Source organism: Scatophagus argus, chromosome 12 (genome assembly GCF_020382885.2).
Source record: "Scatophagus argus isolate fScaArg1 chromosome 12, fScaArg1.pri, whole genome shotgun sequence".
In the NCBI taxonomy this organism is placed as follows: Eukaryota; Metazoa; Chordata; class Actinopteri; family Scatophagidae; genus Scatophagus; species Scatophagus argus.
Genome location: NC_058504.1, coordinates 11,429,848 through 11,453,428, shown reverse-complemented (window position 1 = coordinate 11,453,428; position 23,581 = coordinate 11,429,848). Strand labels below are relative to the sequence as shown.

General features: G+C 40.7%; 1 protein-coding gene across 3 annotated transcripts in view; it reads left to right on the top strand.

Annotated features, from left to right (window-relative positions):
* Window positions 1-21,294, top strand: part of ahnak (AHNAK nucleoprotein) — a 34,879-nt gene extending 13,585 nt beyond the window's left edge. Inside the window, exons 6-7 of one of the 3 annotated variants that reach the window (XM_046405638.1) lie at window positions 3-9,935; window positions 13,851-21,294. In XM_046405638.1, coding sequence (XP_046261594.1) covers window positions 3-9,935; window positions 13,851-20,354 — 16,437 coding nt within the window. In that variant the 3' untranslated portion in view covers window positions 20,355-21,294. Of the gene's footprint in view, window positions 1-2 lie in introns of all 3 variants that reach the window. The other 2 variants (XM_046405637.1, XM_046405636.1) reach the window with 2 other exon arrangements.
* The last annotated feature ends 2,287 nt before the right edge of the window (window positions 21,295-23,581 follow it).

The window sequence follows — 23,581 nt, the reverse complement described above, 5'->3', positions numbered from 1 at the left end:
AGAGTGGAGATGATGAGGACTATAGGAGAATATACACAAAAAAGATTAAACCAAGACTGAAGTCTGAAGATCTTGCAGAGGGAGTAGATGTTCGCACAGAGCGGCATAGCAGCACAAGCAGTGATGGCAGCACAATCACTACTGTCACCCGCCGCATCACTACCTACACTGTGGAAATGCCAGGTGGCATAAGTGAGCAACTTGAACTTTCAAGCCCAGAGTTCAAGGGGCTCAGGCACGAATCTGGAGATGGCTCTCCTCGTATCAGAATCTCACATGGCAGCCCTTCAGGTAAAGCGGGAACAGAAAGGGGAGTTTTTGAGTCAAGCAATATCTCCTACACTGGGCCACAGATTAGTTCCACAGAGACACACTGGGGCAGTGGGGGAATTCAAACCACAACAGTTACAAGAGAGGGAGAAAGTGGTACAGGTATCAGATTCAAAGGGTCTAATTTTGGGAGTACAGTTCATGAAGGCTTTGAGATATCAAGAGGGCGTGTAGAGCAAAGAGACGGAAGCATTCATGAGTCTGGAACAACTATGACAATAAGTGACAGCACAAACACTGGTAGTAGCCATATTACAATTGGAGGGCTGGGAGGAACAGAGGTAACCTCAGCTGATGGAAATAGCGGGTCAATTAGTTTATCTTTACCAGGAAAAACCATGCAGATTTCGACTTCATCCATACTTAAAAAACAGGATGGAAGTATTGACACTAGTGTGGGTGAGAGGACTAAGGTGAATGTATCTGAAAGTACCATCAGTCACCCACAGGTGAAGGGATCAAGCACTATTGATATTCCAAATGTCAATCTTGGTGGAGTTTCTACAGCTATTGATACCGAAGTGAGAGGTGGCAGGATAGATGGGCCATCAATAAAACTTGGAAATATTACCTCAGGATATTCCTCAGCTCCAGGCAAGATTTCAGTGGAAGATGTGGATGTCAATCTTACAGGTTCAAAGTTGAAAAGTGAGATAGATATCAACCTACCAAGCACAAAAGAAGGAACAAAAGCATTGGGAATGGATACTGAAGTTCCAGCCTGTGGAAATAAGGAAACTGTGGGTGGCATAAAAATGTCAACAATCAAGATGCCTGTGATTGGAATGAAAGGAATCAAGAAAGGGGGAACAAGTGTTGAAGTTAAACTCAGCGGGGATGCAGAAATGTCAGTACCTGTGATGAAAGGTCCAGAAATAGATTTAGACATCAAGACACCTGAAGGTGGACTCAATCAGCCAAAATCCTCCATTCCATCTATTGGCCTGAAAGGTCCAAAGCTTGAAGGAGAGGTGGCTATGTCCCAACCAAAAATTAAAGGAGACATAACAGCACCAAAAATTGACATCCAAAGTCCAAAAGCTGATGTTAAAGAGACAAACGGTGCAGTTGGTCCAAAAACTATGGAAGTGAACATAAAAACACCTGAACTTGAAATCAAAGGGCTAGATGCTGGCACAGAGAGCAGTGGAGGAGCATCAATAATCAAGGTGCCGTCAATTGCAGGAGCAAAAATATCCATGCCAGACATGGATTCAAGGGCCAGAAGTCTTAAACTCACAGGAGATGTGGATATGTCAGGTCCAAAGATTAAGGAAAACAAAAAAATACTTGATGTTGATGTGAAACATCCAGAAGTTGATATTGCTGGGTCAAAGGTTGGAATTAGAATGCCTGAAATCAAAATGTCATCATTTGGCTTCAAAGGTCCACAGGTAGAAGGTCCAGATGTTGACATTGACTTAGTAAAAACTAATTCTGACCTCAAAGCCCAGTTAGAGGGAGACATTAAAACACCTAAGGTGGACATCAAAGGTCCAGGGGTTGAAATTGAAGGTCCTAATGCAAATATCAGAGGACCCAAAGTTGACTTCCCATCCATTTCAGGACCAAAAGTGTCCATGCCAGATGTGGATTTCGACCTAAAAGGCCCCAACCTCAAAGGTGATGTGAATGCATCAGCACCAAAGATAGAAGGAGACGTGAAAAGACCTAAAGTTGACATTAAAGGTCCAGAGGTTGATATTGGAGAACCAAAGGGTGGATTTGAAATGCCTAAAATCAAAATGCCATCATTTGGCTTCAAAGGTCCAAAAGTGGAGGGTCCAGACATTGATTTAAACCTTCCCAAAGCAGACATTGATGTGAAAATACCTGACGTTGACATTAAAGCTCCAGAGATTGACATTGAAGGCCCTGATGCAAAAATCAAAGGACCCAAAGTCAAGATGCCAACAATAAAAGCACCAAAGATTCCAGATTTTGACATCAAACTGAAAGGTCCGAAAGTTGAAGGAGATGCAGATATTTCTCTTCCGAAGATTGAGGGAGATATAAAAGCTCCTGAGTTGGAAATTGAAGGACCAGATGTTGATATTGAAGGACACAAAGGAGGATTTAAAATGCCTAAAATCAAAATGCCATCATTTGGCATTAAAGGTCCCAAAGTGGAAGGTCGAGATGTTGATACTGATCTCCCAAAAGCCAACGTTAATGTGACCGCACCTGAGATTGACATTAAAAAACCAGATCTGGAAGTTCAAGGACCAGATGCAAAACTCAAAGGACCCAAATTCAGCATGCCATCCATTTCTGGACCAAAAGTGTCCATGCCAGATGTGGATTTCGACCTGAAAGGCCCAAACCTCAAAGGTGATGTGGATGTGTCAGCTCCAAAGATAGAAGGAGACATTAAAACTCCTAAGGTTGACATCAAAGGTCCAGAGATTGATATAGGAGGACCAGCGGGTGGATTTGAAATGCCTAAAATCAAGATGCCATCATTTGGCTTCAAAGGTCCCAAAGTGGAGGGTCCGGATGTTGATTTAAACCTTCCCAAAGCAGACATTGATGTGAAAGTACCTGACGTTGACATTAAAGCTCCAGAGATTGACATTGAAGGCCCTGATGCAAAAATCAAAGGACCCAAGGTCAAGATGCCAACCATAAAAACACCAAAGATTCCAGATTTTGACATCAAACTGAAAGGTCCGAAAGTTGGGGGAGATGTAGATGTTTCTCTTCCAAAGGTTGAAGGAGACATAAAAGCTCCTGAGCTGGACATTGAAGGTCCAGATGTTGATATTGAAGGACACAAAGGAGGATTTAAAATGCCTAAAATCAAAATTCCATCATTTGGCTTGAAGGGTCCCAAAGTGGAAGGTCCAGATGTTGATATTGATCTTCAAAAAGCTAACATTGATGTGACTGCACCTGAGATTGACATTAAAAAACCAGATCTGGACATTGGAGCACCAGATGCAAAACTCAAAGGACCCAAATTCAGCATGCCATCCATTTCTGGACCAAAGGTGTCCATGCCAGATGTGGATTTAACTCTGAAAGGTCCCAGACTCAAAGGTGATGTGGATGTGTCAGCTCCAAAGATAGAAGGAGACATTAAAATTCCAAAGGTTGACATCAAAGGTCCAGAGGTTGATATTGAAGGACCAGCGGGTGGATTTGAAATGCCTAAAATCAAAATGCCATCATTTGGCTTCAAAGGTCCGAAAGTGGAGGGTCCGGATGTTGATTTAAACCTTCCCAAAGCAGACATTGGTGTCAAAGTACCCGACGTTGACATTAAAGCTCCAGAGATTGACATTGAAGGCCCTGATGCAAAAATCAAAGGACCCAAAGTCAAGATGCCAAACATAAAAGCACCAAAGATTCCAGATTTTGACATCAAACTAAGAGGCCCAAAAGGTGAGGGAGATGCAGATGTTTCTCTTCCAAAGATTGAAGGAGACATAAAAGCTCCTGAGCTGGACATTGAAGGTCCAGATGTTGATATTGAAGGACACAAGGGAGGATTTAAAATGCCTAAAATCAAAATGCCATCATTTGGCATCAAAGGTCCCAAAGTGGAAGGTCCAGATGTTGATATTGATCTCCCAAAAGCTGACATTGATGTGACTGCACCTGAGATTGACATTAAAAAACCAGATCTGGACATTGGAGCACCAGATGCAAAACTCAAAGGACCCAAATTCAGCATGCCATCCATTTCAGGGCCAAACGTGTCCATGCCAGATGTGGATTTCAGGCTGAAAGGTCCAAAAATCAAAGGTGATGTGGATGTGTCAGCTCCAAAGATAGAAGGAGACATTAAAACTCCTAAGGTTGACATCAAAGGTCCAGAGATTGATATAGGAGGACCAGCGGGTGGATTTGAAATGCCTAAAATCAAGATGCCATCATTTGGCTTCAAAGGTCCCAAAGTGGAGGGTCCGGATGTTGATTTAAACCTTCCCAAAGCAGACATTGATGTGAAAGTACCTGACGTTGACATTAAAGCTCCAGAGATTGACATTGAAGGCCCTGATGCAAAAATCAAAGGACCCAAAGTCAAGATGCCAACAATAAAAGCACCAAAGATTCCAGATTTTGACATCAAACTGAAAGGTCCGAAGGTTGGTGGAGATGTAGATGTTTCTCTTCCAAAGGTTGAAGGAGACATAAAAGCTCCTGAACTGGACATTGAAGGTCCAGATGTTGATATTGAAGGATACAAAGGAGGATTTAAAATGCCTAAAATCAAGATGCCATCATTTGGCTTCAAGGGTCCCAAAGTAGAAGGTCCAGATGTTGATATTGATCTCCCAAAGGCTAACATTGATGTGAATGCACCCAAGATTGACATTAAAAAACCAGATCTGGACATTGGAGCACCAGATGCAAAACTCAAAGGACCCAAATTCAGCATGCCATCCATTTCTGGACCAAAAGTGTCCATGCCAGATGTGGATTTCAGTCTGAAAGGTCCAAAAATCAAAGGTGATGTGGATGTGTCAGCTCCAAAGATAGAAGGAGATATTAAAACTCCTAAGGTTGACATTAAAGGTCCAGAGATTGATATAGGAGGACCAGCGGGTGGATTTGAAATGCCTAAAATCAAGATGCCATCATTTGGCTTCAAAGGTCCCAAAGTGGAGGGTCCGGATGTTGATTTAAACCTTCCCAAAGCAGACATTGATGTGAAAGTACCTGACGTTGACATTAAAGCTCCAGAGATTGACATTGAAGGCCCTGATGCAAAAATCAAAGGACCCAAAGTCAAGATGCCAACAATAAAAGCACCAAAGATTCCAGATTTTGACATCAAACTGAAAGGTCCGAAAGTTGGGGGAGATGTAGATGTTTCTCTTCCAAAGATTGAAGGAGACATAAAAGCTCCTGAGCTGGACATTGAAGGTCCAGATGTTGATATTGAAGGACACAAAGGAGGATTTAAAATGCCTAAAATCAAGATGCCATCATTTGGCTTCAAGGGTCCCAAAGTGGAAGGTCCAGATGTTGATATTGATCTCCCAAAAGCTAACATTGATGTGAATGCACCTGAGATTGACATTAAAAAACCAGATCTGGACATTGGAGCACCAGATGCAAAGCTCAAAGGACCCAAATTCAGCATGCCATCCATTTCTGGACCAAAAGTGTCCATGCCAGATGTGGATTTCAGTCTGAAAGGCCCCAGACTCAAAGGTGATGTGGATGTGTCAACTCCAAAGATAGAAGGAGACATTAAAACTCCTAAGGTTGACATCACAGGTCCAGAGGTTGATATTGAAGGACCAAAGGGTGGATTTGAAATGCCTAAAATTAAGATGCCATCATTTGGCTTCAAAGGTCCAAAAGTGGAGGGTCCGGATGTTGATTTAAACCTTCCCAAAGCAGACATTGATGTGAAAGTACCTGACGTTGACATTAAAGCTCCAGAGATTAACATTGAAGGCCCTGATGCAAAAATCAAAGGACCCAAGGTCAAGATGCCAACAATAAAAGCACCAAAGATTCCAGATTTTGACATCAAACTGAAAGGTCCAAAAGTTGGGGGAGATGTAGATGTTTCTCTTCCAAAGATTGAAGGAGACATAAAAGCTCCTGAGTTGGACATTGAAGGTCCAGATGTTGATATTGAAGGACACAAAGGAGGATTTAAAATGCCTAAAATCAAGATGCCATCATTTGGCGTGAAGGGTCCCAAAGTGGAAGGTCCAGATGTTGATATTGATCTCCCAAAAGCTAACATTGATGTGAATGCACCTGAGATTGACATTAAAAAACCAGATCTGGACATTGGAGCACCAGATGCAAAACTCAAAGGACCCAAATTCAGCATGCCATCCATTTCTGGACCAAAAGTGTCCATGCCAGATGTGGATTTCAGTCTGAAAGGTCCAAAACTCAAAGGTGATGTGGATGTGTCAGCTCCAAAGATAGAAGGAGACATTAAAACGCCTAAGGTTGACATCAAAGGTCCAGAGATTGATATAGGAGGACCAGCGGGTGGATTTGAAATGCCTAAAATCAAGATGCCATCATTTGGCTTCAAAGGTCCAAAAGTGGAGGGTCCGGATGTTGATTTAAACCTTCCCAAAGCAGACATTGATGTGAAAGTACCTGACGTTGACATTAAAGCTCCAGAGATTGACATTGAAGGCCCTGATGCAAAAATCAAAGGACCCAAGGTCAAGATGCCAACAATAAAAGCACCAAAGATTCCAGATTTTGACATCAAACTGAAAGGTCCAAAAGTTGGGGGAGATGTAGATGTTTCTCTTCCAAAGATTGAAGGAGACATAAAAGCTCCTGAGTTGGACATTGAAGGTCCAGATGTTGATGTTGAAGGACACAAAGGAGGATTTAAAATGCCTAAAATCAAGATGCCATCATTTGGCGTGAAGGGTCCCAAAGTGGAAGGTCCAGATGTTGATATTGATCTCCCAAAAGCTAACATTGATGTGAATGCACCTGAGATTGACATTAAAAAACCAGATCTGGACATTGGAGCACCAGATGCAAAACTCAAAGGACCCAAATTCAGCATGCCATCCATTTCTGGACCAAAAGTGTCCATGCCAGATGTGGATTTCAGTCTGAAAGGTCCAAAACTCAAAGGTGATGTGGATGTGTCAGCTCCAAAGATAGAAGGAGACATTAAAACGCCTAAGGTTGACATCAAAGGTCCAGAGATTGATATACGAGGACCAGCGGGTGGATTTGAAATGCCTAAAATCAAGATGCCATCATTTGGCTTCAAAGGTCCAAAAGTGGAGGGTCCGGATGTTGATTTAAACCTTCCCAAAGCAGACATTGATGTGAAAGTACCTGACGTTGACATTAAAGCTCCAGAGATTGACATTGAAGGCCCTGATGCAAAAATCAAAGGACCCAAGGTCAAGATGCCAACAATAAAAGCACCAAAGATTCCAGATTTTGACATCAAACTGAAAGGTCCAAAAGTTGGGGGAGATGTAGATGTTTCTCTTCCAAAGATTGAAGGAGACATAAAAGCTCCTGAGTTGGACATTGAAGGTCCAGATGTTGATATTGAAGGACACAAAGGAGGATTTAAAATGCCTAAAATCAAGATGCCATCATTTGGCTTCAAGGGTCCCAAAGTGGAAGGTCCAGATGTTGATATTGATCTCCCAAAAGCTAACATTGATGTGAATGCACCTGAGATTGACATTAAAAAACCAGATCTGGACATTGGAGCACCAGATGCAAAGCTCAAAGGACCCAAATTCAGCATGCCATCCATTTCTGGACCAAAAGTGTCCATGCCAGATGTGGATTTCAGTCTGAAAGGTCCAAAAATCAAGGGTGATGTGGATGTGTCAGTTCCAAAGATAGAAGGAGACATTAAAACACCTAAGGTTGACATCAAAGGTCCAGAGATTGATATAGGAGGACCAGCGGGTGGATTTGAAATGCCTAAAATCAAAATGCCATCATTTGGCTTCAAAGGTCCAAAAGTGGAGGGTCCGGATGTTGATTTAAACCTTCCCAAAGCAGACATTGATGTGAAAGTACCCGACGTTGACATTAAAGCTCCAGAGATTGACATTGAAGGCCCTGATGCAAAAATCAAAGGACCCAAAGTCAAGATGCCAACAATAAAAGCACCAAAGATTCCAGATTTTGACATCAAACTGAAAGGTCCGAAAGTTGGGGGAGATGTAGATGTTTCTCTTCCAAAGGTTGAAGGAGACATAAAAGCTCCTGAGCTGGACATTGAAGGTCCAAATGTTGATATTGAAGGACACAAAGGAGGATTTAAAATGCCTAAAATCAAGATGCCATCATTTGGTTTCAAAGGTCCCAAAGTGGAGGGTCCAGATGTTGATATTGATCTCCCAAAGGTTAACATTGATGTGAATGCACCTAAGATTGACATTAAAAAACCAGATCTGGACATTGGAGCACCAGATGCGAAACTCAAAGGACCCAAATTCAGCATGCCATCCATTTCTGGACCAAAAGTGTCCATGCCAGATGTGGATTTCAGTCTGAAAGGTCCAAAAATCAAAGGTGATGTGGATGTGTCAGTTCCAAAGATAGAAGGAGACATTAAAACACCTAAGGTTGACATCAAAGGTCCAGAGGTTGATATTGAAGGACCAAAGGGTGGATTTGAAATGCCTAAAATCAAGATGCCATCATTTGGCTTCAAAGGTCCAAAAGTGGAGGGTCCGGATGTTGATTTAAACCTTCCCAAAGCAGACATTGATGTGAAAGTACCTGACGTTGACATTAAAGCTCCAGAAATTGACATTGAAGGCCCTGATGCAAAAATCAAAGGGCCCAAAGTCAAGATGCCAACAATAAAAGCACCAAAGATTCCAGATTTTGACATCAAACTGAAAGGTCCGAAGGTTGGGGGAGATGTAGATGTTTCTCTTCCAAAGGTTGAAGGAGACATAAAAGCTCCTGAGCTGGACATTGAAGGTCCGGATGTTGATATTGAAGGACACAAAGGAGGATTTAAAATGCCTAAGATTAAAATGCCATCGTTTGGCTTCAAAGGTCCAAAAGTGGAAGGTCCAGATGTTGATATTGATCTCCCAAAGGCTAACATTGATGTGAATGCACCTGAGATTGACATTAAAAAACCAGATCTGGACATTGGAGCACCAGATGCAAAACTCAAAGGACCCAAATTCAGCATGCCATCCATTTCTGGACCAAAAGTGTCCATGCCAGATGTGGATTTCAGTCTGAAAGGTCCCAGACTCAAAGGTGATGTGGATGTGTCAGCTCCAAAGATAGAAGGAGACATTAAAACACCTAAGGTTGACATCAAAGGTCCAGAGATTGATATAGGAGGACCAGCGGGTGGATTTGAAATGCCTAAAATCAAAATGCCATCATTTGGTTTCAAAGGTCCCAAAGTGGAGGGTCCGGATGTTGATTTAAACCTTCCCAAAGCAGACATTGATGTGAAAGTACCTGACGTTGACATTAAAGCTCCAGAGATTGACATTGAAGGCCCTGATGCAAAAATCAAAGGACCCAAAGTCAAGATGCCAACCATAAAAGCACCAAAGATTCCAGATTTTGACATCAAACTGAAAGGTCCAAAAGTTGGTGGAGATGTAGATGTTTCTCTTCCAAAGATTGAAGGAGACATAAAAGCTCCTGAGTTGGACATTGAAGGTCCAGATGTTGATATTGAAGGACACAAAGGAGGATTTAAAATGCCTAAAATCAAGATGCCATCATTTGGCTTCAAGGGTCCCAAAGTGGAAGGTCCAGACGTTGATATTGATCTCCCAAAGGCTAACATTGATGTGAATGCACCTAAGATTGACATTAAAAAACCAGATCTGGACATTGGAGCACCAGATGCAAAGCTCAAAGGACCCAAATTCAGCATGCCATCCATTTCTGGACCAAAAGTGTCCATGCCAGATGTGGATTTCAGTCTGAAAGGTCCCAGACTCAAAGGTGATGTGGATGTGTCAGCTCCAAAGATAGAAGGAGACATTAAAACTCCTAAGGTTGACATCAAAGGTCCAGAGATTGATATGGGAGGGCCAGCGGGTGGATTTGAAATGCCTAAAATCAAGATGCCATCATTTGGCTTCAAAGGTCCAAAAGTGGAGGGTCCAGATGTTGATTTAAACCTTCCCAAAGCAGACATTGATGTGAAAGTACCTGATGTTGACATTAAAGCTCCAGAGATTGACATTGAAGGCCCTGATGCAAAAATCAAAGGACCCAAAGTCAAGATGCCAACAATAAAAGCACCAAAGATTCCAGATTTTGACATCAAACTGAAAGGTCCAAAAGTTGGTGGAGATGTAGATGTTTCTCTTCCAAAGATTGAAGGAGACATAAAAGCTCCTGAGTTGGACATTGAAGGTCCAGATGTTGATATTGAAGGACACAAAGGAGGATTTAAAATGCCTAAAATCAAGATGCCATCATTTGGCTTCAAGGGTCCCAAAGTGGAAGGTCCAGATGTTGATATTGATCTCCCAAAGGCTAACATTGATGTGACTGCACCTGAGATTGACATTAAAAAACCAGATCTGGACATTGGCGCACCAGATGCGAAACTCAAAGGACCCAAATTCAGCATGCCATCCATTTCTGGACCAAAAGTGTCCATGCCAGATGTGGATTTCAGTCTGAAAGGTCCAAAAATCAAAGGTGATGTGGATGTGTCAGTTCCAAAGATAGAAGGAGACATTAAAACTCCTAAGGTTGACATCAAAGGTCCAGAGATTGATATAGGAGGACCAGCGGGTGGATTTGAAATGCCTAAAATCAAAATGCCATCATTTGGCTTCAAAGGTCCAAAAGTAGAGGGTCCGGATGTTGATTTAAACCTTCCCAAAGCAGACATTGATGTGAAAGTACCTGACGTTGACATTAAAGCTCCAGAGATTGACATTGAAGGCCCTGATGCAAAAATCAAAGGACCCAAAGTCAAGATGCCAAACATAAAAGCACCAAAGATTCCAGATTTTGACATCAAACTGAAAGGTCCGAAGGTTGGTGGAGATGTAGATGTTTCTCTTCCAAAGATTGAAGGAGACATAAAAGCTCCTGAGTTGGACATTGAAGGTCCAGATGTTGATATTGAAGGACACAAAGGAGGATTTAAAATGCCTAAAATCAAGATGCCATCATTTGGCTTCAAAGGTCCCAAAGTGGAAGGTCCAGATGTTGATATTGATCTCCCAAAAGCTGACATTGATGTGAATGCACCTGAGATTGACATTAAAAAACCAGATCTGGACATTGGAGCACCAGATGCAAAACTCAAAGGACCCAAATTCAGCATGCCATCCATTTCTGGACCAAAAGTGTCCATGCCAGATGTGGATTTCAGTCTGAAAGGTCCCAGACTCAAAGGTGATGTGGATATGTCAGTTCCAAAGATAGAAGGAGACATTAAAACTCCTAAGGTTGACATCAAAGGTCCAGAGATTGATATAGGAGGACCAGCGGGTGGATTTGAAATGCCTAAAATCAAAATGCCATCATTTGGCTTCAAAGGTCCAAAAGTGGAGGGTCCGGATGTTGATTTAAACCTTCCCAAAGCAGACATTGATGTGAAAGTACCTGACGTTGACATTAAAGCTCCAGAGATTGACATTGAAGGCCCTGATGCAAAAATCAAAGGACCCAAAGTCAAGATGCCAACCATAAAAGCACCAAAGATTCCAGATTTTGACATCAAACTGAAAGGTCCGAAGGTTGGTGGAGATGTAGATGTTTCTCTTCCAAAGGTTGAAGGAGACATAAAAGCTCCTGAGCTGGACATTGAAGGTCCAGATGTTGATATTGAAGGACACAAAGGAGGATTTAAAATGCCTAAAATCAAGATGCCATCATTTGGCTTCAAGGGTCCCAAAGTGGAAGGTCCAGATGTTGATATTGATCTCCCAAAAGCTGGCATTGATGTGAATGCACCTGAGATTGACATTAAAAAACCAGATCTGGACATTGGAGCACCAGATGCAAAACTCAAAGGACCCAAATTCAGCATGCCATCCATTTCTGGACCAAAAGTGTCCATGCCAGATGTGGATTTCAGTCTGAAAGGTCCAAAAATCAAAGGTGATGTGGATGTGTCAGTTCCAAAGATAGAAGGAGACATTAAAACTCCTAAGGTTGACATCAAAGGTCCAGAGATTGATATAGGAGGACCAGTGGGTGGATTTGAAATGCCTAAAATCAAAATGCCATCATTTGGCTTCAAAGGTCCAAAAGTGGAGGGTCCGGATGTTGATTTAAACCTTCCCAAAGCAGACATTGATGTGAAAGTACCTGACGTTGACATTAAAGCTCCAGAGATTGACATTGAAGGCCCTGATGCAAAAATCAAAGGACCCAAAGTCAAGATGCCAAACATAAAAGCACCAAAGATTCCAGATTTTGACATCAAACTGAAAGGTCCGAAGGTTGGTGGAGATGTAGATGTTTCTCTTCCAAAGGTTGAAGGAGACATAAAAGCTCCTGAGCTGGACATTGAAGGTCCAGATGTTGATATTGAAGGACACAAAGGAGGATTTAAAATGCCTAAAATCAAGATGCCATCATTTGGCTTCAAAGGTCCCAAAGTGGAAGGTCCTGATGTTGATATTGATCTCCCAACAGCTAACATTGATGTGAATGCACCTGAGATTGACATTAAAAAACCAGAAATGGATGTTCAAGGACTAGATGCAAAACTCAAAGGACCCAAATTCAGTATGCCATCCATTTCAGGACCAAAAGTTTCCGTTCCAGATGTGGATTTCAGTCTGAAAGGTCCCAGACTCAAAGGTGATGTGGATGTGTCAGCTCCAAAGATAGAAGGAGACATTAAAACACCGAAGGTTGACATCACAGGTCCAGAGATTGAAGTTGAAGGACCAAAGGGTGGATTTGAAATGCCTAAAATCAAGATGCCATCATTTGGCTTCAAAGGTCCAAAAGTGGAGGTTCCGGATGTTGATTTGAATCTTCCCAAAGCAGACATTGATATTAAAGGCCCTGAAGTGGATCTCAAAGGACCAGATTTTGACATCAAGGGTGCAAGTGGAAACATCAAAGGCCCAAATTTCAACCTCCCAACTATTTCACGTCCAAATCTTTCATTTCCAGATGTGGATTTCAACCTCAAGCGTCCTAATCTCAAAGGTGATATCGATGCATCACCTCCAACGATTGAGGGAGACATAAAAAGCCCTGATTTTAACATCAAAGGTCCACAGGTCCAAATTGAAGGTCCAAAGGGTGGATTTGATATTGACTTGGAATCTCCTGAAGGACATCTTCGTGGACCAAAAGTAAAGTTACCAAAGATATCTGTACCAAAAATGTCATTTCCTGATGTTGACATCAATCTTCAGGGACCAAAATTGAAGGGTGATCTGAAAGCGGATGTAAATTTGCCAAAAGCTGAAGTTGAAGGACCAGATGTCACAGTTGATGTTCCAGAAATTGGCACAAAGAAAGCAAAATTTAAAATGCCAAAATTTGGATTTAAGGGTCCAAAAATAAAGGCACCAGAAACTGATGTGAAAATGCCAGAAGGGGATATCAGCATTAAAGGGAAGACTGGTAGTGTTGAAGGTCTTGATGTTGATCTGGGAGTGACTGGTCCAAAAATAAAAGGCACCAAATTTAGGATACCAAAACTTGGTTTCAAGGGCCCAAAGGTTGAAATTCCAGAAGTTGATGTTAATCTTCCAAAAGCTGATGCTGAAATAAAGATTCCGGATGTTGACATTGAAGGACCAAATGTTAAATTCAAGAGTCCTGATGGCAAAATCAAAGGAGAAAAACTGAAAATGCCAACTATATCAGGACCAAAACTCTCCATGCCAGATGTGGATTTCAATCTGAGTGGTCCTAAATTCAAAGGTGATGTGGATGTCTCAGTTCCAAAGATAGAGGGAGATGTTAAAATACCTGACGTTGACATCAAAGGTCCAGAGGTTGATATTGAAGGACCAAAAGGTGGATTTGAAATGCCTAAAATCAAAATGCCATCATTTGGCTTCAAAGGTCCAAAAGTGGAGGGTCCAGATGTTGATTTAAACCTTCCCAAAGCAGACATTGATGTGAAAGCTCCAGAGATTGACATTGAAGGCCCTGATGCAAATATCAAAGGACCCAAAGTCAAGATGCCAACAATAAAAGCACCAAAGATTCCAGATTTTGACATCAAGCTGAAAGGTCCGAAAGTTGGTGGAGATGTCAATGTTTCTCTTCCAAAGATGAAGGGAGATATAGAAGCTCCTGAGGTGGATATTGAAGGACCTGATGTTGATATTGAAGGGCACAAAGGAGGATTTAATATGCCTAAAATCAAAATGCCATCATTTGGCATCAAAGGTCCCAAAGTGGAAGGTCCAGATGTTGATTTTACCCTACCAAAAGCTGACATTGACATGAAAGCACCTGAAGTGGATATCAAAGGACCAGATTTCAACATTGAGGGTCAAAGTGGTAAAATCAAAGGACCCAAATTCAGCATGCCATCCATTTCAGGACCAAAAGTGTCCATGCCAGATGTGGATTTCAATCTGAAAGGTCACAGACTCAAGGGTGATGTGGATGTGTCAGCTCCAAAGATAGAAGGAGACATTAAAACTCCTAAGGTTGACATCAAAGGTCCAGAGATTGATATAGAAGGACCAGCGGGTGGATTTGAAATGCCTAAAATCAAAATGCCATCATTCGGTTTCAGAGGTCCAAAAGTGGAGGGTCCAGATGTTGATTTAAACCTTCCCAAAACAGACATTGATGTGAAAGCACCTGATGTTGACATTAAAGCTCCAGAGATTGACATTGAAGGACCAAAAGGTGGATTTGAAATGCCCAAAATTAAAATGCCATCTTTTGATTTCAAAGGTCCGAAAATGAAAGGGCCAGATGTTGACATAAATCTTGACCTGAAAGCACCTAATATTGACATGAAAGGGCCAGAGGTTGACGTTGAAGGACTAGATGCAAAACTGCAAGGACCCAAATTTAAGCTGCCATCCATGTCAGGACCAACATTACCAGATGTGGATTTGAGTCTGAAAGGGCCCAAAGTGAAGGGAGATGTTAATGTGTCAGTTCCAAAGATTGAGGGTGACATTAAAGGCCCCAGGGTGAATATTGGAGGACCAGATGTTGATATTGAGGGCAGCAAAGGAGGATTTAAAATGCCTAAGTTTAAAATGCCTTCTTTCGGGGTGAAAAGTCCAAAAGCTGAAGGCCCAGAAGTTGATGTCAGCCTTCCTAAAACTGATATTGATATTAAAACACCTGAATTAGATGTCAAAGGACCAGAAATTGACATTGAGGGTCAAAGTGGAAAAATCAAAGGACCAAAATTCAAGATGCCAACCATTTCTGGACCGAAACTCTCCATGCCAGATGTGGATTTAAATCTCAGAAGTCCCAAAATCAAAGGTGATGTGGATGTGTCAGCTCCAAAGATAGAAGGAGACATTAAAACACCTAAGGTTGACATCAAAGGTCCAGAGATTGATATAGGAGGACCAGCGGGTGGATTTGAAATGCCTAAAATCAAAATGCCATCATTTGGCTTCAAAGGTCCAAAAGTGGAGGGTCCGGATGTTGATTTAAACCTTCCCAAAGCAGACATTGATGTGAAAGTACCTGACGTTGACATTAAAGCTCCAGAGATTGACATTGAAGGCCCTGATGCAAAAATCAAAGGACCCAAAGTCAAGATGCCAACCATAAAAGCACCAAAGATTCCAGATTTTGACATCAAACTGAAAGGTCCGAAGGTTGGTGGAGATGTAGATGTTTCTCTTCCAAAGGTTGAAGGAGACATAAAAGCTCCTGAGCTGGACATTGAAGGTCCAGATGTTGATATTGAAGGACACAAAGGAGGATTTAAAATGCCTAAAATTAAAATGCCATCATTTGGCATCAAGGGTCCTAAAGTGGAAGGTCCAGATTTTGATATTGACCTCCCAAAAGCTAACATTGATATAAATGCACCTGAAATTGACATTAAAAAACCAGATCTGGACATTGGAGCACCAGATGCAAAACTCAAAGGACCCAAATTCAGCATGCCATCCATTTCTGGACCAAGTATCTCCATGCCAGATGTGGATTTCAATCTGAAAGGTCCCAGACTCAAAGGTGATGTGGATGTGTCAGCTCCAAAGATAGAAGGAGACATTAAAACACCGAAGGTTGACATCACAGGTCCAGAGGTTGATATTGAAGGACCAAAGGGTGGATTTGAAATGCCTAAAATCAAGATGCCATCATTTGGCTTCAAAGGTCCAAAAGTGGAGGGTCCGGATGTTGATTTAAACCTTCCCAAAGCAGACATTGATGTGAAAGTACCTGACGTTGACATTAAAGCTCCAGAAATTGACATTGAAGGCCCTGATGCAAAAATCAAAGGGCCCAAAGTTAAGATGCCAACAATAAAAGCACCAAAGATTCCAGATTTTGACATCAAACTGAAAGGTCCAAAAGTTGGTGGAGATGTAGATGTTTCTCTTCCAAAGATTGAAGGAGACATAAAAGCTCCTGAGTTGGACATTGAAGGTCCAGATGTTGATATTGAAGGACACAAAGGAGGATTTAAAATGCCTAAAATTAAAATGCCATCGTTTGGCTTCAAGGGTCCCAAAGTGGAAGGTCCAGATTTTGATATTGACCTCCCAAAAGCTAACATTGATATAAATGCACCTGAGATTGACATTAAAAAACCAGATCTGGACATTGGAGCACCAGATGCAAAGCTCAAAGGACCCAAATTCAGCATGCCATCCATTTCTGGACCAAGTATCTCCATGCCAGATGTGGATTTCAATCTGAAAGGTCCCAGACTCAAAGGTGATGTGGATGTGTCAGCTCCAAAGATAGAAGGAGACATTAAAACACCGAAGGTTGACATCACAGGTCCAGAGGTTGATATTGAAGGACCAAAGGGTGGATTTGAAATGCCTAAAATCAAAATGCCATCATTTGGCTTCAAAGGTCCCAAAGTGGAGGGTCCGGATGTTGATTTAAACCTTCCCAAAGCAGACATTGATGTGAAAGTACCTGACGTTGACATTAAAGCTCCAGAAATTGACATTGAAGGCCCTGATGCAAAAATCAAAGGACCCAAGGTCAAGATGCCAACAATAAAAGCACCAAAGATTCCAGATTTTGACATCAAACTGAAAGGTCCAAAGGTTGGTGGAGATGTAGATGTTTCTCTTCCAAAGATTGAAGGAGACATAAAAGCTCCTGAGCTGGACATTGAAGGTCCAGATGTTGATATTGAAGGACACAAAGGAGGATTTAAAATGCCTAAAATTAAAATGCCATCGTTTGGCTTCAAGGGTCCCAAAGTGGAAGGTCCAGATGTTGATATTGATCTCCCAAAGGCTAACATTGATGTGAAAGCACCTGAGATTGACATTAAAAAACCAGATCTGGACATTGGAGCACCAGATGCAAAACTCAAAGGACCCAAATTCAGCATGCCATCCATTTCAGGGCCAAAAGTGTCCATGCCAGATGTGGATTTTAATCTGAAAGGTCCCAGATTCAAAGGTGATGTGGATATGTCAGCTCCAAAGATAGAAGGAGACATTAAAACACCTAAGGTTGACATCAAAGGTCCAGAGATTGATATTGGAGGACCAGCGGGTGGATTTGAAATGCCTAAAATCAAGATGCCATCATTTGGCTTCAAAGGTCCAAAAGTGGAGGGTCCGGATGTTGATTTAAATCTTCCCAAAGCAGACATTGATGTGAAAGTACCTGACGTTGACATTAAAGCTCCAGAGATTGACATTGAAGGCCCTGATGCAAAAATCAAAGGACCCAAAGTCAAGATGCCAACAATAAAAGCACCAAAGATTCCAGATTTTGACATCAAACTGAAAGGTCCAAAAGTTGGTGGAGATGTAGATGTTTCTCTTCCAAAGATTGAAGGAGACATAAAAGCTCCTGAGTTGGACATTGAAGGTCCAGATGTTGATATTGAAGGACACAAAGGAGGATTTAAAATGCCTAAAATTAAAATGCCATCGTTTGGCTTCAAGGGTCCCAAAGTGGAAGGTCCAGATGTTGATATTGATCTCCCAAAGGCTAACATTGATGTGACTGCACCTGAGATTGACATTAAAAAACCAGATCTGGACATTGGCGCACCAGATGCAAAACTCAAAGGACCCAAATTCAGCATGCCATCCATTTCTGGGCCAAAAGTGTCCATGCCAGATGTGGATTTTAATCTGAAAGGTCCCAGACTCAAAGGTGATGTGGATGTGTCAGCTCCAAAGATAGAAGGAGACATTGAAACACCTAAGGTTGACATCAAAGGTCCAGAGATTGATATAGGAGGACCAGCAGGTGGATTTGAAATGCCTAAAATCAAGATGCCATCATTTGGTTTCAAAGGTCCAAAAGTGGAGGGTCCGGATTTTGATTTAAACCTTCCCAAAGCCAGTGCTGACATTAAAACACCTGATATTGACATGAAGGGACCAGAAGTTGACATTGAAGGACCTGATGCAAAGGGACCCAAATTTAAACTTCCATCCATAACTGGGCCAGATTTGGACATTAGTTTGAAAAGGCCTAAAGTAAAGGGAGATGTGGATATTTCAGTTCCAAAGATTCAGGGTGACATAAATGCTCCCAAGGTGAAAATTGAAGGGCCAGATGTCAATTTTGAGGGCAACACAGGAGGATTTAAAATGCCTAAGTTTAAAATGCCTTCTGCTGGGCTGAAAGGTCCAAAGGTTGAAGGGCCAGAAGTTGATGTCAGTCTTCCTAAAACTGATATTGATTTTAAAGCACCTGACTTGGATATAAAAGGACCAGAAATTGATATTGAGAGTCCGAGTGGAAAAATCAAAGGACCGAAGTTCAAAATGCCAACCATATCAGGACCGAAGCTGTCCATGCCAGATGTGGATGTGTCAGTTCCAAAGATAGAGGGAGACATCAAAACACCTGAAGTTGACATCAGCTGTCCTGAGGTTGACATTGCAGGGCCCAAGGGTGGCTTTGAAATGCCTAAAATTGCTGTAAACCTTCCCAAATCTAATGTTGATATTAAAGTACCTGATCTTGATATCACTACTCAAGGGCTTAAAGTCAAAGGTAAGATGGGTGCATCAGTGCCCAAATTAGAAGGAGATATCAGAGGTCCAAATGCTAACATTGCAGTACCCACCGTCACTATGGAAGGTGTGTCTATTGATCCTGTAAAGACAGGTGTTACATTTCCAAAGTTCAAAGGCCCTAAGTTTGGATTGAAATCCCCTGAAGTGGAAGGACCTGAATCTAAGACACCAATGTTTAGTGTGGGAGCAAAAGCGTCCAAAACAGAAGTTATTATCCCAGAGACTGACACGAGTCTTGATGCCCCTGATATTGATATTAACGTGAAGGGGAAAATGGGTAAATTTAAACTTCCCAAAGTGAAAGGAAAGACAAAGAAATCTGATGTTCACATCGAAACACCAACAATAAAACTGGATGCTGACACCCCTAATATTCATGTAAAAGGAACAAAAGTAAAGAAGCCTCTTTTCAGTAAACTTCATTTTCCTGACGTTGAATTAGATATCAAATCACCAAAATTGAAAGGTGATGGATCTTTATCAGGGGGAATGAAATCATCTGATCTTGATTTGCCATCTGCTAGTTTTAACACCACAACTGATAGTCCGAGTGTTAGTTTGGAAGGGCCAGATGTGCGTTTTACAGACCCTAATATACACGTGAAAAGTGGTGCAGAGATTGATGCAGGTGTTCCAGCAGGGCGTGCAAGTGGTATTCTTCATTTCCCAGAGGGTAATGTAACATTTCCCAAAATGAAGGTACCAAAATTTGGCATTGTTATGCCTCAGCTGGAAGGGCAGCAAAGTGGAGGAAATGTTGAATCAGAATTTGCAGCTAGTGGAGGCATTAATATCCAGTCTCCATCTGTTAGTTGCCAAGTCAGTTCAGAAAACACTGAGCTTCCAAGTCCAGAACTGAAGCACAGCGAAGGCAAAGTAAAGGTAAAGATGCCAAAATTGTTTGGCAAATCGAAAGCAAAGGGAAGTAGTGCAGGTGATCTCCGGGGACCAGAGGTAGAATTTGGTGGAAAAGGTGGTAAGGTCTCTAAAGATGTCACAGGGAAACTTGCAGGTGGAAAATTAGAAGTAGAGGGTGATACTGGACTCAGTATGTCGGCTAAAGGCAAGTCTGCCTCACTGGATCTATTTAAGAAATCAAGGCATAGGTCTTCTTCTTTGAGTGATGAAGGGGGCCTTGCAGTTAGTGCTCCTTCAGCTCACTTAGAAGCTGAGAGTGGAGACATTTCATTAGACCTGGGAGGAAGCAAGGTCAAAGGAAAGAAAGGCAAGCTCAAATTTGGCACCTTTGGAGGTTTTGGTTCAAAGTCAAAGGGTTCTTATGAAGTGACACTTGATGAGAACAGTGATGCAGGAGTGGAGGGAAGTGCAGGTGTTTCTCTACCTTCAAAAAAATCTAGATTGTCTTCATCTTCCAGCAGTGACAGTGGTTCAAAAGGTGGTTTTAGGTTCCCAAGACTTGAACTATCTGTTTCACCAAAAAATGATTAATAATGAGACAAATTAAACTCTCTCATGTACACCTTAATACCCTCTTCTATTAAGGTCTATTAGGGGACGCAGTCATCTCAATGTTGTTAACCAAGGGTTTCCAGTAATTATACAAGAGTGCATGAGATTGTTTAAAATCCCTTAAAACTGTAAATAAGATTAATTTGTATTGTAATAATAAATATTGTTTTGTACATAGTCCAGATTTATAGAACATAGGCCACCTCACAAAATTTTCAGTTTATTGCAGGGTTTATCATTTTGTCCTATTTCATTCTATTAAATGATTGTTGTTAATGAATGGGTGTGGTATATTTGTATCCAGGGGTCTATTGCACAGAGCAGATAGTTAGAACAGTTATTTTGAAGGAAAATGTTGTTTATACACCCAGACAGACAAACATAAACAGTTATAATTTTTATGTATGAAATTCTTTTATTTTCAAGCTTTGATTTTATATAATCTGTGCAGAAGCATATTTACGCAACATGCTGGCCCTTTCTAATACATTCTAAGAGTGATGGTGTTGTATATACCATGATTAAAAAGACACTTATTGTTGGGAAACAACAGCTCTAAGTTTTTGTTAATAATTTTCTCATCATTTTAAAAAAAAGTTATACACTTTTAAATTCTTTGCCATTTACCAAAAATATACATTTGCTTCATTTGTAAAAATGTTTTGCTTCCTAATCCTGTGTCATTTTCATACGTACCTCTTTCATGATCCGCTGTATTTTATTTTTTTGATTTTCTGTCACTTTGTACACACACCTTGAGATTACATTAAACATGTCACAAATGAACAGTCACTTTTTGATGCAATTTGTTAGTTAACAAAGTCTGTGATGTTACTGGAGATAAAGCATGATTCTTTGGGGCTATTCATTTGTGTGCATTCTGCCAAATAAACTAAATAAAAAAGATTTACAGATTTTATAACGCTTCTTAAATTATTATATGTCAATGTCTTAATCCTATGATATCTGCAGTACTTTCAGGGTTGTCTATGTTTTGTTCCACATGGATTATGATATACTCATCAGGAATTATGCAAGAATCAGTCTAACTTGAAATATCATGTTAAATCCAGAAATATACGGCCAATAAAGCTGATTTCCTCTTACTTCATATTGATAAAACTCCAGGTTGGAAAGGTAAAATAAAATGCTTAAATAAAACTTGTGCAAATGATGACAGCATAGCATGTGGCATTTCACAGCGTACAAACCACTGAACCACACTGTGAGCAAACCTGAAACAAGAGACTTGTTTTGGAGTAAATAGTGGAGCACCATATACAAACTGTGACATCACCTGTAGGTTTCTTTACAGAGTTATAAAGCCTGGATTTGGCTTATGTTTGCTAATGCAGGAAAACCATATGGTACTTGGTGAACATGTAAAAATACCAACAAGACCAAAGATTATGAAGGTATAACTCTCCTGCTACACATATCCAGTGTACTCTTTAAAATTGGATGCTGTATTTAAGTAAGAATGCTGCTCCTATATGCACAGCTCACTAGCTGGCAACTATTCACAACAATTGCAGGCCAAAACAGTGTAAATGCTGCATGCAGATGTGTAAGTCATGATAATGTTAAAGTTGATAGAGCTGATGGTAATTTTAACAAGGCTGCAGTACTAAATCTTCTTGGCAGCTTGTGAGCCCTCTCTCACTCCCACATTGATCTATAAAGTGTTACCTGAATCTAGAATTTCACATCATAATTGATTTGTTGGTTATTCTTTGGATTATCAGTCTTAATATACAAAATAAGTAGTAACTAAAGGTATTTAATAAATGTAATTGAGTAAAAAGTAGACAAAGTATATGTCTCTGAAATGCAGTGAAGTAGGAGCCTAAAACAGCATAAAATGGAAACACTCAAGTAATGTATAGTACCTCAAAATTTTACTTTCATGTAATACTTCAGTGAATGTACTTTGCTTTTACTTTGCCATCACTGCATGTTCTTTAGTTTAGATGGTGTCATCAGGCATGTTCATTACCAGTCATAGTGTATGAATTGATTTGAAAGGTCAAAGACTAGGTGTCAAATATTAACTCATTATCACTTCCTCATTCATGAAAAATCCATTTAATGTGAGTTTGCTAACTGAGCTATGATCAAACTATAGTTACACTTTTAGGGTTAGGGTTAGAGCTAGTGCTGCATGTTTAAGTGATAAAAAAGAAAGATGATGAAAGATGAAAGTGTCACTTAGGCATTTAAATTTTATAAGAGAAGGAAGGAACAAAAATATGAAAATGTAAGACTGTGACAGTATTTCACAGTAATTGAATTTACTGTATTATACTGAGTATTAGCTGTGTCTGGGTTTTTTTGTTTGTTTTTTTGTGGATAAAACAAAAAGGCACAAAGCCTGACGGAAAAAATGAAGACAATAATGATGAAGGAAACAAGCTTTGCTATGTGAAAGCTATTTGCCATCTACAGTACTAGACTGGAACAAATCCTTGTGGACCGGTCAAAGAATCCATAAAGTCTTTACCAGCTGTCCGACCCTGCTCGTCTCTTTACCGGCCCTCTCTGTCTGCTTTTCTTTCAGGGTATGCTTAAGAGCATGCTGTGTGTATTATGCTCTGTTACTGGGCTCTCTGGCTGATAACAATCAAACAGGCAATCACGACGGGTGAAACCTTTCATTTTCAGATTTTGCTTGCATTGTCACTTCACACACTGTTATTACAAAACTATCAATAATAGCAACTTTAATGAAGGGTCATGAACACGAACACCATCAGGGAAACATCACTTTCATAGTTACAAAGAACTAACACTGAGTGACAGCCATGGTCTCCAATGTTGAAGTAATACTTTCTAAAATGCAGCACACATCCTCAAAAGCTCTATGTGATGAGACAGTTACAGTTATTTGTATTCTACAGATATTATTATAATTCCACACAAAAGAAAAATAAAAGAACACTTATAAACATCATCATATGTTAATATTATCTGTATAACTCAAATTTGGCTTACATGTGGGAACATAGGTCATAGAATCTTTTTTGATTCTTGCTCTTGCACTTATCAACCTTATAGGCCTTCTTAATAGAAAATGATACAAACGCCACCCAGTGGTTGAATAGTAATACACCACTGCTGTTACAAGGACTAAATAGTGTTCCAAACACTTTGACATTATAATTATTGAATTGCCTCTGCAAAACAAATATATGGACGAGTTTCAGTAA